This window comes from Sturnira hondurensis, unplaced genomic scaffold, assembly GCF_014824575.4.
Source record: "Sturnira hondurensis isolate 20B ecotype Veracruz unplaced genomic scaffold, ASM1482457v3 Scaffold0016587, whole genome shotgun sequence".
Taxonomy (NCBI): domain Eukaryota; kingdom Metazoa; phylum Chordata; class Mammalia; order Chiroptera; family Phyllostomidae; genus Sturnira; species Sturnira hondurensis.
In genome coordinates this window covers 694971-710823 of record NW_028089218.1, presented here as the reverse complement: position 1 = coordinate 710823, position 15853 = coordinate 694971, and the positions used below count along the sequence as shown (strand labels likewise).

Sequence of the window (15853 nt, the reverse complement as noted above, 5' to 3'; positions counted from 1 at the left end):
TTAATGTCCAGAAATCAATTAATGTATTACACTGTATCAATAGAATAAAGGACAGAAAGCATGTGATTCTCTTAACAGACACAAAAAGTATTTAAGAAAATTTAATAGCCTTTCATGTTAAAAACATTGACCAAGTTAGTAACAGAGAGTAACTTCCTCTAACCGACAGAGGGCAACTCTGAAAAACCCACAGCTAACATCACACTTCATGGGGAAAACCAAGTGCTTTCTCTGTTAGCTTTCTGTTGCTGTTACAAATCCCTGCAAACTTAGTGGCTTAAGATAGTACAACTCTGGTATCTTCTTAGAGTTGTGTAGGTTGGATGTCTCAGAATGATCTCACTGGGCAGCAGTGTTCCTTTGTGGAGGCTCTAGGGGAGAGTCCATTTCCCAGCCTTCTCCTGCTTCTACTTCTCTCCTTTGCTCGTAGTCCCATTCCTCCATCCTCAGATCCCGCGAGGGTGGAGTGAGCTTGAATCCTTCTCTCTGTGTTATTCTGACCTTCTGCTCTACTCTTTCACTTTTAAGGACATTTGTAGGAACATTGGGCCCAGCCAGATAACCGAGGATACTCTCTCTGAAAGACATTTGATGGGCAACTTTAGTTCCATCTGCAGTCTTTATTCCCCATTGCCATGTAACCTAACGTAGTCCCAGGTACTGGGAATTATTAGAACACGGACATTTGGGAGGAGCCCATTATCTTGCTTACTACCCCCGTGTCCCCAAAGATTCACGTCTGACCTAACTGCAAAATACATTGACTAACATCATTATAGTAACACAAAGTACAAAATCTCATTGAAATCTCATGAACTCAAGTTTCCAATCTCACCATCTAAAAATCATTTGAATTCGGATTGGTTAAAACTCAGAGAATAATCCACCCTGGATCAAAATTCCTCTCTGTCTGTGGCCCTGTGAAATCGGGAAACCAGTTATCTATTCTCAGAACACAGTGATGGCACCAGCCCAGGTGTCAGTGATAGACATTCCAGTTCAAAACAGAAGAGAAGAACTACAGGTTTTAAGCAATTTCAAAATCCAAATTCTATTAGGTCTCCATGCCTGGAAGTGATCCCCTGGGTTACAGCCCTGCCCTCCTCATTTTACAGGGAAAATAGCCTTTGTTTGTAGAGTAGTTCCATTGGCCTGTTTTTCGTCAGTAGAATTTTGGCAATGGAACAGCCTTCTCTCATTCTCTGACCTGTTCAGTCCAAGCCAGTAGTGCTTCCACAGGTATCAGATTTTCAAGCACTTTTTTAAAAAATATTTTTACTTATTTCTTTTTAGAAAGAGGGGAAGGGAGCGAGAAAGAGAGGGAGAGAAATATTGTTTGGCTGGCTCTCACACCCACCCCAAGTAGGAACCTGCTGTACCTACTTAAAAACTATTTAAACTAATCAACATGTTCAGAGAGGTTACAGGATACAATATCAATAGACAAATATCAGTTCTCTTGCTGTGCACTAGCAATGAACAATCCAAAGGGAAATGGAAAAAAAAACATAGCATTAAGATCAATGAAATACTTAGGATGAATTTAACAAAAGAAGTACAAAACATTCTTAAACTGCAAAACACTGTTGAATTAAATAAAAGAAGGGGGCCAAATAAATGAGAAACATCCCATGTATATGGACCAGAAACTTAATATTGTAAAATGACAGTACTCCCCCTAATGTAGAGTTCTAGTGCAATCTCTTATCAAAATTCTAGCTGGCTTCCTTTCAGAAATTGATAAACTGATCCTAAAATTCATGGAATTGAGTGATCTAGAATGGCCAAAACAGTCTCAAAAAACCAGAGCAAAGTTGGAGGACCACTCTTCCCAATTTCAAGATTTCTTTCAAAAGTATGGTAATCAACCTGGCTGGTGTAGCTCAGTGGATTGAGCGCGGGCCTGTGAACAGCTGAATAACGGTTCGATTCCCAGTCAGGGCACGTGCCTGGGTTGCAGGCCAGTTCTCAGCAGGGGATGCATGAGAGGCAACCATACATTGATGTTTCTCTTCCTCTCTCCTTCCCTTCCCCTCTAAAGATAAAAAAATAAAATATTTTAAAAATAAATAAATAAGTATGGTAATCAAGACAGTGTGATATTGTCATAAGTTTATACATATAGGTCAGTGGGTTAGAATTGAGTCCAGAAATGTACCTTTACATTTGCAGTAATTGGTTTTTACAAAGGTGCCAAAACAACTCAGTGGGAGAAAGGAATAGTCTTACCAACACATGGTACTCAGACAAGTGTATATCCACATGCCAAAAAAAGAAGGAAAGAAGAAAGAAAGAAATTGCACCCTGTCCTCACATCATACACAAAGTCAACTCAAAATAAATCAAAGACCTAAATATAAGAACTAAAACTATACAATACTTAGAAGAAAACACTATCACAAAAGTGAAACAACAACCCACAGAATGGGAGAAAATATTTGCAAATCATGATAATGGACTTGTATCTAGCATGCATAAAGAACTCTTAGAACTCAATAATAAAAGGATAAATAGCCCAATTTCAAAATGGACAAAGGATTTGAATAGACATTTTTCCATTAATTATATACAGGTAGTCTAAAAGCACATGAAAACATGTTTAGTAACTTTAGTCATGAAGATGACATCAGTCTTGCACGTCTCTCTCCCTTTGTTGATGACAAAATCACAAGATACCACTTTACACCCACAAAAGTGACTAACACAAAAAGACACAGTAACAAGTGTTGACCAGGATGTGGGAAAATAGGGCCCCTCATGTACTGCATGTGAAAGAGTGTGGTCACTTTGAGGAAAGAATCTGGCAGTTTCTCAAATGATTAGGGTTGCCATATGACCCAGTGGTTTTACTCCTGAATATATACCCAAGAGAAATAAAACCTGTGTCCACACAAAAACTTGTGAATGTTCATGTCAGCATTATTCATAACAGCTGAATAGCTCAGTATACTGAGCTATTTACTCAGTTAAATAGCTATTTACTATTTACTGAGTAAAACTATTTACTCAGCTATTCAGCTCTTCATCAGTTGGCAGATACTGAACAGCTGAATAGCTCAGTATCTGCCAACTGATGATTAAATAAAATATCCATACAATAGAATATTGTTCAAGAATAGAAAGGAATGAAGTGCTGACATGGATGAACCTTGAAAGCTTGATGCTAAGTGAATGAAGCCATTTACAACAACTACATGTTTGCTTCTGTTACATAAAAATGTCCAGACTAGGCAAGTCCAGAGGTAGAAAGTAGAGCAGTGGTTGGTGCCTAGGTCTTGGGGGGTTGGCAAAAACTAGGGAGTAACTGTTAACAGGTAAGGGGGCTTATTGCTTGTACAGTTTTGGGGGGTTTTTTGTTTTAAAGATTTAGGGGAAAGGAGGTAGAAAGAGGGAGAGAGAGACGTGCAAGAAAAACATCGATTGGCTGCCTCACATGCCCCTAACCAGGAACCCAGCCCATGACCCAGGCATGTGCCCTGGCTGGGAATCGAACTGGCAGCCATTTGGTTTGCAGGCTGGCACTCAGTCCACTGAGCCACACCAGCCAGGGCTACCTGCACAATTATTTTAATATACTAAAAACCTATATTTTAGTTTTTCCCATCACCATTTATCTCCCCTCTACTGTTTTCCACCTCCACAGCCCCCTTGAATTGTGTGCTTTAAGTGGGTGAGTTGTGTGATATTGTGAATTATATTTGAAATAGCTGTTATAAAAATAAAATTGGCCCTGCTTGGTATGGCTTCGTGGATTGAGTGCTGGCCTGTGAACTGGAGGATCACCAGTCCAAGTCCCACTCAGGGCACCTGCCTGGGTTGTGGGCCAGGTCCTCAGGGAGCATGTGAGAGGCAGCCGATTGATGTTCTCTTGCGTATCAACATTTCCTTCTTGTTCTCCCTCCCTTTCCCTCTCTAAAAATAAACAAAGTCTTTAAAAAAAAAGAAAATTGGTGTGGACAAGGAAGAGACTCTGAAATGATTTCTTAAATCATTCTCCTCAGTGAAACATTTCTGCATTTAGAAACTTGACCAAGGAAAACCCACTATCCATCTTGGGGCAGAAATCTAGATAGGGGTCTAGATTTCTGTCACAGAGGCATAGTCCTTAAGAAGCGGTGGTCTGAGACAGGAATTTAATTGTATTTAACGAATATTGTCAGCATTTTAATTTGGACACTTTCTGTTTCAGTTAACTTATACAGTGTGATAATGCTTTCCTTTGTAGATGAAGAAGACAAGGATAGTTTGCAGGAACTTGCTACTGAACAGAAATGCTTTGTGGAGCATATCCTTTGTACAAAGCCATTGCCGTGCAGGTGAGAACTTCTCTCCTGTCCACACAGATAACAGTTGTTGTGTCAGTGCTCCAGCTAAGTGTATATACATTACACTCACCAACTGTTTACACAGATAATAGTGGTGTCAGTAGTCCAGGTACCTGTATGCACACATTACACTCATGCAGACTCACCCCCAAGAGGATCGGTTTATCAGGTGTGCATCCAGAGCTCAGGCCTGCTTCCTGACCACTCCACACACTGCCCTCTGTTGGCGGGTATTTTTGTCGTCGCATCTGTAGTTTGCTGTCTTCCCTTGGCAAACTAATTATTCTTTGGGATCGTAATGTCAATTATTCAGAAAGGGCTCCTTGATTCCCCAGTCTAACTTAAGGTTCTCCTGTTCCTTTCCCTTTTTTTGGTTGTACATTAAGATGGATGTTTGTGTTTCTTTAATGTTTTGTCACCACTGCTAGAACGTATGTTTCATGGGAGTAGAAACCATGTCTGTTTCTGACTGTTTACTGCCCCTCCTGTCTGCATACTCACTGTCTGACAGTGCCTAGTGGAGAGTCAGAACGTATTTGGTGAGTAGAGTCGGGAAGATACCTACAATGACTCCCAGGTTTCTACCTGGCATAGCTGGGTTGATGTGGTGCCTTTGAGAAATATGGGACATAGGAGGAGGTCTGTTTGGGAAGATAGGAGGTTTGCTAATGGAGACACTTGGAGTTTTCTGTTCCCATAGGACATCCAAGTGGAGGTTTTCAATAGCCTGTTGGACATGTAGCTCTGGAGTCTGGAGTGATCTGAGCTAGAATGGTATGGATGTGGGACTTGTCAGCTTTGGAGCTAAGAATATGGTGGTTACTCAGAAAAGAGCCTAGAATGAGTAGAGGAGAGATATGGAGAGTCTTGAGCAACACTTTCTTAGTCAGTGAGAAGAGATAGAGGAACCCAGCTCAGGAGGGAAACGTGAGTCAGGGCTGCCAGAAAGACTGAAGGGGAACCTGAGGAGAGATGTCAAGGACACGGAGGAGGAGGAGGAGGTCTCCAAGAGCAGCCAATGTGGGCAGCAGCGTGAAGTGAGCACATCAGAGCAGCGACAGGTCTAGACTTGGTAATACAGGGCTTCATCTAGAACCATAAGGAAAACAGTAGGGGTTGGGGGTGGAAAGCACAAGATGAAAAGCGAATGGGGAAAATAGGTAACAAAATTCCACTTATATTTCAAAAAACAGGTAAAATTAAACAGTATCGCTTAGGAATACATAGATACAAAAAAACTATTGTATTGAAGCAGAGCAAGAACATGAGTGTCATGAAAGTCAGAATGGCAGTTACCTCTCTGAGGAGTGGAAGGCTGTGATCAGAGAGGGTCGTGCAGGAGGTCCCAGGCCACTGCACGGTTCTAATCTCTGACGTGGCTAATGGTGAGAGAGTGCATCTGTGCACTCTTCTGTGTGTAGATTTCATATTGTAAATACAAAATTAAAAATATCAACCTCCCAGACTCCCTCTTCCCACCACCCCCCTTACAGGTTACAGTTTAAAGACTGCTGATTCTAAAGAGTATGGGAGAGAAACTAGGTTAGAGGGAGCTTGCCATCATAGTAGGGAGTGTTCTGAATAAAAGACGTGAGCATGCTTGTAAGCTGAGGGCAGTTGGACAACAGGGAGCGTACGTAACTGCAGGTGACAGAGCAGTACTCAGAAGAAGTGAGGGTGGCATCGGCAGTCCGGGGCAGGAATGTGCTGGGGTGGGTGAGGGGCGAGCAGCATGTTCACAGGAAGGACACTTCCTCCCTGAGGTCTGCAGTTTTCAGTCTCTTTAGTGAAAGAACCAAAATTAAGAGGGAGATGCAAGCTGTGCACTGTGAAACTAAGTCCCGTGGCATAGATGTTGGGCTCCACTGGATTTTTAATGCGAGATATACTGATGTTCTCTTTGGTCAGCAGTTTCTGGGCACTTAATTCGGGTTGGGCCCTGGGCTGGGCATACAAGGATAGCTGAGGCTTTGGGGCAAGCTGGGACACAGACCGGTTTAGACAGCTCAACCATTAACGTCACCATATCATGGTAACTGTGGAGATAATGGTGAACACCATGAGGCTGTGGGTTCCTGAGTGAGTGACTTACAAGTCAAATGGCCTCTAGACTGTTAAGTGACAGCTTGTTTGAAACCAGTCAAAGCTGTAAGCATTACAGATTCCGAAGTCAACAGCTTTGCGGTTGTTGCACTAATGGCCCAGGCCTAAGAGGGCGACAAAACTCAACTATGTCGTTACTTTTGGATCCATTGCATTTGCTGTTTTATAACCTAACTGTGCCTGTGTGTTTTTCCAGGCAGCCAGCTCCAATTCAAGGATTCTGGATTGTCCCTGACATTTTGGGGCCCACGATGATCTGCATCACCAGTACCTATGAGTGCCTCATAAGGCCTTTGTTGTACGTATCATTCTGAATTCCCCACACAACTTACTAATCCTGAAAAATCTAGGCTGGGAAAATGCCCTTGGAAACCCACTTGAAGATACTTCGATTCTGCTTTGGCTTCTGACTTGAGGGTTGGAAAGGTAGATAGAATTTATTGTAGGTGTGATTTCTGGTTATCTTCTTCAGCCAGCTGAGAGTTAAGAGCTTTACTTCAAAGTGTGGGAAAGAATACTAAAATTAAATACTGAACCCCATTAATAAGAATTACATTGAATTTTTGTGTTCTAACTATGTGCCAGGCTTAGAAGTGAAGCAGCAGTTACCTGCATTGGCCCCCAGAAAGCAGAGCAACCCTGTAAGGACAACACCGTTAAGCCCATCTGGTAAAAGAGGAGTCAGGGTTCCAGGGGTTCAGTAGGTGCTGAAGTAACACATCGGGCAAGGCTGCAGATACAGGGCTTTCTGACTCCGCAGTCCATACTCAACTTGAATTTCTCCACTTCTGCCCGGCTCAGAGGGATGTCATAGAATATGTAAACTGAAAACCTTCCTTCTTATGGAACTCGTATTAAGCTCATACACCATTTTTATTTTCAACAGCCCTGAAATATCACTGAGTTTCATAAATGCAAGAATAGGAGTCCCTAAAAAGCCACAAGTGTTGAACACTAGACCCCCCCCATCCCACCCCCAAGCCTTCTGGTGTCATTTCAAGGCATGTGGTTCTAGATACTGACACAGTTCAAAATACTGCCACTAATTTATTATCCTTTAAAGAACTCGTATATACTCTTTGAAGACTGACAGGTTATACTATCTGGAAAGGAAAAGAATTCAATGTCAGTTTTTATTATAGTCAAAGTGACTTAAAGCTCTAGCAAAACTAAACGAAAGCAATAAAATCACTGAAAATTTTTTTAAATTATTTTTTGACAGAGGGGGAAGAGGAAAGAACTAAAGGGAAAGAAACATTGATTGGGTGCCTCTCACACACCTCCACCTGAGGACCTGGCCTGTAACCCAGGCATGTGCCCTGACCGGGAATCGAGCCAGTGGCCTTTCTGTTTGCAGGTGGCGTTCAGTGCACTGAGCCACACCAGGCAAGGCTCAAGCATACTTTTAAAAACTCATCCTACCTTTAGTGAAATAAGTCCTACTCACACAAAGTTACTCCAGAATAAAAACGTGAATCCCAAAGAAAAAAATACTCTGAAATATTAATTCATCTAGATACATTTAAACCCTGTTTTCTGTTAGCTCCCTGAAATACAAGTTGTCTTTAACAAGTTCCCAGATTATGATTGCATTCAAAGTCAATCACTTACCATGCTAAAGTTGCAGTCTTTCCAGCTTTCTAAAATTGTCATTGTGATATTTATAATATTTGAGTGGATGTAATTTTTAGAAATCAAGTTATATAGAAATACAGTATTATTTATAGCAGTTACCTTGGTGAGTATTGGCTTTGATCAAACCCAAACTATACCTAGGAAATGAATGATTCCTTTATATTTGTGACTCTGGCTTATATCTGGTTCTCAAGCTCTTGCATAAAGAGTCCATGATGAATTTATACTTTTGTGCTGCCTTGATCTTTACAAAAAAAGAATTTGGAGGGACAGAGTCCAAAATGCTTTGACAAATGATAACATTGGTTGAATAAGGTTTCCTGGGGAGCTATCTCAAGGAAGAAAGCATGCATTCTTGTACTTTTCCACAAGTAACACTGTAATGAGGACTAAGGTGGACTATCCTTTCCTATAGTACAGAAAACGACTCCAGTAAATGGTAGATTGTGTTTTTTAATCTACAAGTAAATGGTAGATTGTGGTTTTTTTTATTTTTGCAGAAGCACAGTCCATCCAGCGTCTCCTCCACTGCTTTGTACGCAAGAAGATGTTGAAGTGGCAGAGTCTCCTCTCCGAATTTTAGCAGAAACCCCAGATTCCTTTGAAAAGCACATAAGAAGCATTTTGCAACGTAGTGTTGCAAATCCAGCGTTTTTGAAGTATGAGGTTTGGGTTATAGGTTTTAAGAACTGGTTCCCTTCTGTTTTTCCAATTACTAGTCATTCTTTCTGTTCTCAGCAATTTTTTAAAATATATTTTATTGATTATACCATTACAGTTGTTCTGTTCCCCCCCCTTCGTTCCCCTCCACCCGCACACTCCCTCCCCCACCATTCTCCCCCCCTTGGTTTATAACCACGTGTCTCAAGTTCTTTAGATTCTGTATTTCCCCCACTATTCTTGCCCTCCCCCTATCTATTTTCTACTTAATGTCAATGCTATTTTCTGTACCTTCTCCCCCCTTCTCCTCCTCCCACTCCCCTGTTGCTAACCCTCCATGTGTTCTTCATTTCTATGGTTCCATTCCTGATCTCTTGGTTTGCTTTTGTTTTAGGTGTAGTTGTTAATAACTCTGAGTTTGCTGTCCTTTCACTGTTCTTATTTTTCATCATCTTTTTCTTATATAAGTCCCTTTAGCATTTCATATAATAAGGGCTTGGTGATGATGAACTCCTTGAACTTGACCTTATCTGAGAAGCACTTTATCTGTCCTTCCATTCTAAATGAAAGTTTTGCTGGATAAAGCAATCTTGGCTGTAGGTCTTTGGATTTCATGACTTGGAATACTTCTTTCCAGCCCCTTCTTGCCTGTAAGGTCTCTTTTGAGAAATCCGCTGACAGTCTGATGGGTACTCCTTTGTAGGTGACTGTCCCCTTATCCCTTGCTGCTTCTAGGATTCTCTCCTTCATTTTAGTCTTGGCTAATGTAATTATGATGTGCCTTGGTGTGTTCCTTCTTGGGTCCAACTTCTTTGGGACTCTCTGAGCTTCCTGGATTTCCTGGAAGTCTATTTCCTTTGCCAGACTGGGGAAGTTCTCCTTTATTATTTGTTCAAATAAGTTTTCCACTCGTGGCTGTTTCTTTCCCCCTTCTGGTACCCCTATAATCCGGATGTTGGAACGTTTAAAGATGTCCTGGAGGTTCCTAAGCCTCTCCTCATTTTTTTGAATTCTCATTTCTTCATTCCTTTCTGGTTGGATGTTTTGTTCTTCCTTCTGGTCCATTCCATTGATTTGAGTCCCAGTTTCCTTTCCATCACTATTGGTTTCCTGTGCATCTCCCTTCATTTCAATTAGTTTATAGCCTTCATATGTTCCTCTAATTTGTGACTATAATCAACCAGTTCTGTGAGCATCCTGATAAACAGTGTCTTGAACTGTGCACCTGAGAGGCTGGCAATCTCTTGGTCGCTTAGAGTTAATTGGCTCTGGGACTTTGAGTTCTTCTTGAGCCATCTTTTGGGCTGTCCATGCCTGTTATGTAGCAGGATCGGAGCCCTAGGTGTTCACCAGAGCAGGGCAGCTCAGTCGCTGGGCTGTGACGCTGTATGTGGGGGCGGGGTCAACAAGGAGCAATGGTGTCCCATCCGCCGCCTCCCACTGCGGCCCCCACAGGTGCGGCAGCTGCCACCGTCACCGGGTCCCGTGCGTTTCGTCCCACTGCATGCGAGTGTGCCACTGCCGTCAGCCCTCGCCCCCTGAGGCCTGCATGGTCTCACTGTGTGAATGTGCGACTGCAGTCAGTCTGCCCCACACCCTGACTGGGTCCAGGCCACTTGCACGCCTAGGTCGGGGGACCTTTCCTGCCCGACCCTGCTCCGCTGCTGGCTCCGCCCCTCTTACCGTCCCAGTTGAAGGGTTAGTTGTTGTCGGACTTCCGTATAATTCAATTTTCTGTTCTTTGGCTGTGTCTTTGTTCTCCTAACCTTTGTTGTATTCAAACTTGGTTGTGGGAGAAGGCACAGTGTTTCCACCTATGCCTCCATCTTGGCGGAAGTCCTCTGTTCTCAGCTATTGATTTTATTTTATATACTTTTTACTATGTTGGAGCTGGGAGAAACCCAGGGCATATTTAATCAGCTAGTGAATAGTCAAAATAGATACAGAGACACTTGAGAATGATAAGCAGCAAGTGTGAAAAGGGGGAAAAAGCAGCTATGACTTGAGTCTATTTTTAGTTGTTTTGCTAAGCTACAGACTGTAATAGTAGAAACTTTTTTTAAAAGATCATCTGAAAAAGATACGGCCCCCCCTCCTGAAGAATGTCTGCAGCTCATCAGCAGAGCCACCCAGGTGTTCAGAGAACAGTACATTCTTAAACAGGACCTGGCAAAGGAGGAGATTCAGCGGAGGTAGGCTGGCCTTTGCTCACATGCCACCAGCTCCTAGCTGGTAGCTGACCAAGTGTAATGGCCTAGACCTGGCTTCCAATTAAGTTTCTTTCTTTTTTTTTTTTGTTTTGAAAGGGTCAAATTACTGTGTGACCAAAAAAAGAAACAACTGGAAGATCTCAATTATTGTCGAGAGGAAAGGTAAGAGCCAAAAGTAGATGAAGAAAAAAAATATCAGGAAGACTCGAACTGCATCTTACCCAAAAATACTGGGTAACATTAGCTGGCTTCACCATCAAGGTGGGCCCTACAGGTCTCGTTTTTATGCCATTAGGAAAAGTCTACGGGAAATGGCTGAGCGTTTAGCTGACAAATATGAGGAAGCCAAGGAAAAACAAGAAGACATCATGAACAGGTCAGTGGGTTGTAGAATATTCCGTTACCCGCTCAGGTATAACTAATGCTGTTAAGTATTCAGATGCAAACAGTGTTAAGAAAAATGGGCCTAGGGTGCATCCTTTGAGGCCCACAGCACTGACGTGATTTCCCGCCTCTCTTCTGAGGTGTGTGTCAGGGAAGACAGTGTGGTGGTGCCTCACACACCGTGAATTAGAGCTTTAGTTATAACTGGTTCCCTGGATAGCAGAGATCTTAAGCCGAGATGTTTTTTTTGCCTTTTGTAAAGGATGAAAAAAGTACTTCACAGTTTCCATTCTCAGCTGCCAGTTCTCTCCGACAGTGAGAGAGACATGAAGAAGGAGTTACAGCTGATACCTGATCAACTTCGACATTTGGGCAATGCCATCAAACAGGTGGGAGTGAATGCAGGTGGCTAAATTTTGTACTTGTGTTTGTTCTACAGAAAACTTTATAAAATGTAAAATGATACAGTGAAAACATGTAGCAAACCATAGCTAAATATGTATCTATGTTCTGTTTGATACTTTAGGTTACTATGAAAAAAGACTATCAGCAGCGGAAGATGGAAAAGGTACTGAGTCCTCAAAAACCCACTATCACTCTCAGTGCCTACCAGCGCAAGTGCATTCAGTCCATCCTGAAGGAGGAGTAAGTAATTCTGCTCAGATATGATTACTTAGCATTTGCACATCAAGTAATTCATAGAATAGGAGCCAGTGGTAGATGAGGGCTTCAGAGAGGAATGTGGTAGACCAAAAATGATGGTTTTATTATAAAGAGATTTCGTTGACCAAGGCTGTCCCCAGTGAAATCTGCTAAAAAATATTTCCAGCATTTGCAATACTGTTTGCCACCATTAGCCTTGAATGTGTAGTAAATACCATTACTATCTGTCTAAAACCTTAAGTTAACTTTAGCAAAGTACTTCTAATGTCAACATTACTAACTAGCTTCAGTTCTTAATCAGTATTAATGACTTACTCATTTGTTGTGTTCCCAATACTGACTGACTTTATGATTTTACAGGGGTGAACACATAAGAGAAATGGTGAAGCAAATTAATGATATACGAAATCATGTAAACTTCTGACACCACCAGGAACAGATTCATACCTGAAGTTAACACAAATGAAGGCTTGAGTTCATACTTGTAAAACAAACAGGTAGCATAGTCTAATTTATAAAGAGGCACCTGGATGAGCTGTGGTGTGGTTTATTCATCATTTTTTATACTTGTTTTATAATTATTGAATAAATGCTTTTATTTAAACATTGCAATCTGCTTTATATGTAAGCTCAAGTCAGTGATTATTTTCAGCAAGGGCCTAGGATTAAAAAAATAAAGTCTGAGACTTTCCGTGAACCCTGGGTATTCTCCATAGTTGAACAAAATCACAATTAAGAGGTACATGTTAAAGTACCAGCACCAGAAATATGACTCTGTAGAGGGATAGGACTTTAGAATTCAAAGGAAAAGGCCACACCGTATACTAGGCAGCAGCTTTTTTAATTTGAACACTTTCTCCTTCAGTACAGTTAAACAGTTACATCTGAAATCTGCTTAGAGCGGAGCCCAACATTCACAACTGCAAGGCCACTGTTGGCTCACTTCCACAGGCAGCATTACCTTTCAGAGCCGAGTCTGGCTGTGCAGTACACCCCTGGGATACATGTTACTGAGTGAGGATGAGGTACAAGTGTAGGACCTCAAAGGGAGAAAGAAACAGTTCCCTACACAGTGTATGGTTTTGCTCTCAGCTTTATTTTAGGTGACCTTTTTCAACCTGCCCATGTTGGTTCTGAAAGGTAATACTGTGTCTGCCTAGAAATGGCCAAGTGGCTGCCAGTTAAAAGCCACATGGTAAGGTAGGTTTTAGGTAGGAAGTAAATCAAGTTAGACATGCGTGAGAAAAACATGTACAGACTGAGTACAAGCACAGGAACACTTATGAAACCCAACTGACCTTTTCCTTTGTCCAGACAGACTAAATCCCACCTTCTAAATCAGTTTCCCATTTATACAGAAAACCCAGTTTAAAGTGTTTCTTACCAGGATAGTGGCACAATGTTTGTTTCATACCAAAAACAGAGTATTAACAAAATCTAGTCATAGTTTGGGTTCTTCAAGGATAATTTTCTCAACAAAGTGGCTTCTAACAGTTTGCATCTGCCACGGTGGAGACCACCAAATGGTTCCCTGATCATGATTTTATTGGCCCAACTCCACCTTACAAAGGCAAATACCTGCAGTGTCTCAGCAGAGCAGTTCCCTAGGAGGTATAGTTCAGTTCAGGAAGATCAGGAATTGCCCTGCCTGGTTATAGTGCCAATTTTAATATTCTGAGACAAATTAGCTCAGGGCTTATCCAAGGGATTAGTCTTACAATAATTTAAACTGATCATATTTTGGAGTTATTAAAATTCCCTGTAACTCCATGAGGATGTATGTTTCCTTTATCTAAACCAAGTAGCACTTTATACGAAGGGACTTGAAACCAATTAAAATAATGTTTCATGCATGCCAGGCCTATAGCACTGTTTCCGTAATTCATATTTACTTTTAAATTCATTAATCATGAATGCAAGACTACAACAACCACCCGAGGAATGAGGTATGTAGTCCTTGTCCCATGGAAGACAGGAGCAAAGATCTTTAGGGCTAGTCCATAATCAATTCATTAATAACAAAGACCATTCACTATGGTCTTTGGTATAGCTGATGGTGGCTTTCAATGAGACAGTCTATTTAATCCACTTAATTACCATAAGGTTCTTTCAAGTACACTGCTGTTCTATAATACCAATCACAAAAATTATTTGAAGACAACTTCACTTTTGAACCATCTATATCGTGAATTTACAATGTAGGCTCCCACTGGCTCACGGCAGTGGGTGAACAGCCAACTGGAACCCTTCGTGCTTCCTGCACGTAGGCGACGGCCAAAGCAGCCTGTTCACTGGTGCTTTCTCCACAGGAAAGGAATCTAACCTCACAGAGATGACAAAACACATTTCCAAACTGATCACTGTACCAAACAGGTTTTCTCCAACTTCATAAGCATCATCACACTCCAGGTCTAAATTATAAAAGAAAAATACAAAATAGGTATCTGTCACACACAGTTATCGCCATTTTCATATTTGACACTTTAGAAACAGTACTCAGGCCCACTGATCTGAATCGAAAATAAGCAGCATGTTTATAAATTTATAGATGTTGTCAGACATAGCTTGGTTTGTTACTATATTCCCCACAGATCTAATAACTAAAAGTTTTCAAAAAAGTACCTGGTACCAATTAAGTTTAACCCTGGTACCTGTGGGCCCATGAAATTCATCCAGATAACAGAAAAAGTGCTTCCAGTTTCTTGTGCTTTTCCTTTAACTTCAATTTCCAATACATATAGCCCCAACCAAGTTTTCAAATCCTCATAATTCAGTTCTTGAATTGGTTTTGTTTGCCACATCTTAATGGTTCTCAGGCAAGTTTCAGTAGCATTTAAGGTCCTTCAAAGCAATTAAAATAGTTAAAAAGAAAACACTGAGCTAGGAAATACAGTCACTAGCCAATGGCTTGCTCTCAAACTTCATATTTTAATATAAAATATTCATATAGCATACTACACATGTCTTGCTAGCTGAATACTGTTACTGATGTACTCTAGATAACAGAAAAAATTATTTCTTCCAATATGTATAAACAGGAAATGTAATTCCAAACACTACTGGGATGGTGCTTTAGGGCAGGGAAATGTTGGATAAACAGGCAAGGAAACAGCACTTTCTCCATCACCAAATCTGTTCCACACCCGCTGGAATCAAGTCTGGAGTCTTGTTCGTGTTCTCATTTTAAAGGTCTTTTTGCTGCAAATTAGCCTGTTTCCTGTTCCCGTGCTGCAATCTTCTTCCACTAGAAACAAACACTTCTCCAGTCTTCCTTTTTTTGTGACTTCTTTAGTGAAGAGTTAAATAATTAATGTTGCTCTAAAGATGAGTTAAAAACCGAAAGTGCAGGCTAGAGTCCTGCTATGACAGTGTCATGTCTCAGGGAGCTGGTTAATGTCTGTCAGTTTGGTGTCATTCAGAATTGCCCGGACTCTCTCCAGGGAGTCTGCTTGCCGGATCCGTTCTAACTGCACCTGGAGAAACAATACAGCGAGCTAAGTGCAGACGGCTCCTGCCCCAATTTTCTGAAGTTTACTTTGTTTTAGATGAGATGGAGCAATTCCTAAAACTTGCTGTGTAGCAGACCCAGTGTAAGGTGCTAGGACTATGGAGGTGAATGAGAACCCATATTTCTTGGGGGGCAGGGGGGAATTAAAGAAATTTTGGCATAATATACTAATATCACTGTAGGCATTCATGGAGCACCAAGGCAGCACAGGGTTGGGTGGGCACCACTGTAGAGCATGAGAACCTACGGAGGGTTCTGTGAGGAGGACAAAGTTAAGCTGAGCCTTAAAAAGGAATTGGGGTGATGAGACAACAATGCTTACCAGAGGGACTACCATGCTGTGGGCAAGGAACCACAAGTAGTTA

General features: G+C 41.5%; 2 protein-coding genes across 2 annotated transcripts in view; one reads left to right on the top strand and one right to left on the bottom strand.

Annotated features, from left to right (window-relative positions):
• The window catches only part of NUP88 (nucleoporin 88), a 41385-nt gene extending 28801 nt beyond the window's left edge, over positions 1-12584 (top strand). Inside the window, exons 9-17 of the mRNA XM_037066264.1 lie at positions 4226-4316; positions 6625-6726; positions 8564-8722; positions 10790-10915; positions 11030-11095; positions 11229-11309; positions 11580-11706; positions 11844-11962; positions 12341-12584. Of these exons, the coding sequence (XP_036922159.1) occupies positions 4226-4316; positions 6625-6726; positions 8564-8722; positions 10790-10915; positions 11030-11095; positions 11229-11309; positions 11580-11706; positions 11844-11962; positions 12341-12404 (935 nt within the window). The 3' untranslated portion in view covers positions 12405-12584. The remainder of the gene's footprint in view (positions 1-4225; positions 4317-6624; positions 6727-8563; positions 8723-10789; positions 10916-11029; positions 11096-11228; positions 11310-11579; positions 11707-11843; positions 11963-12340) is intronic.
• Positions 12585-12802: 218 nt separating this feature from the next.
• Positions 12803-15853, bottom strand: part of RABEP1 (rabaptin, RAB GTPase binding effector protein 1) — a 106665-nt gene continuing 103614 nt past the window's right edge. The window contains exon 18 of the mRNA XM_037066262.1: positions 12803-15453. Within this exon, the coding sequence (XP_036922157.1) occupies positions 15352-15453 (102 nt within the window). The 3' untranslated portion in view covers positions 12803-15351. The remainder of the gene's footprint in view (positions 15454-15853) is intronic.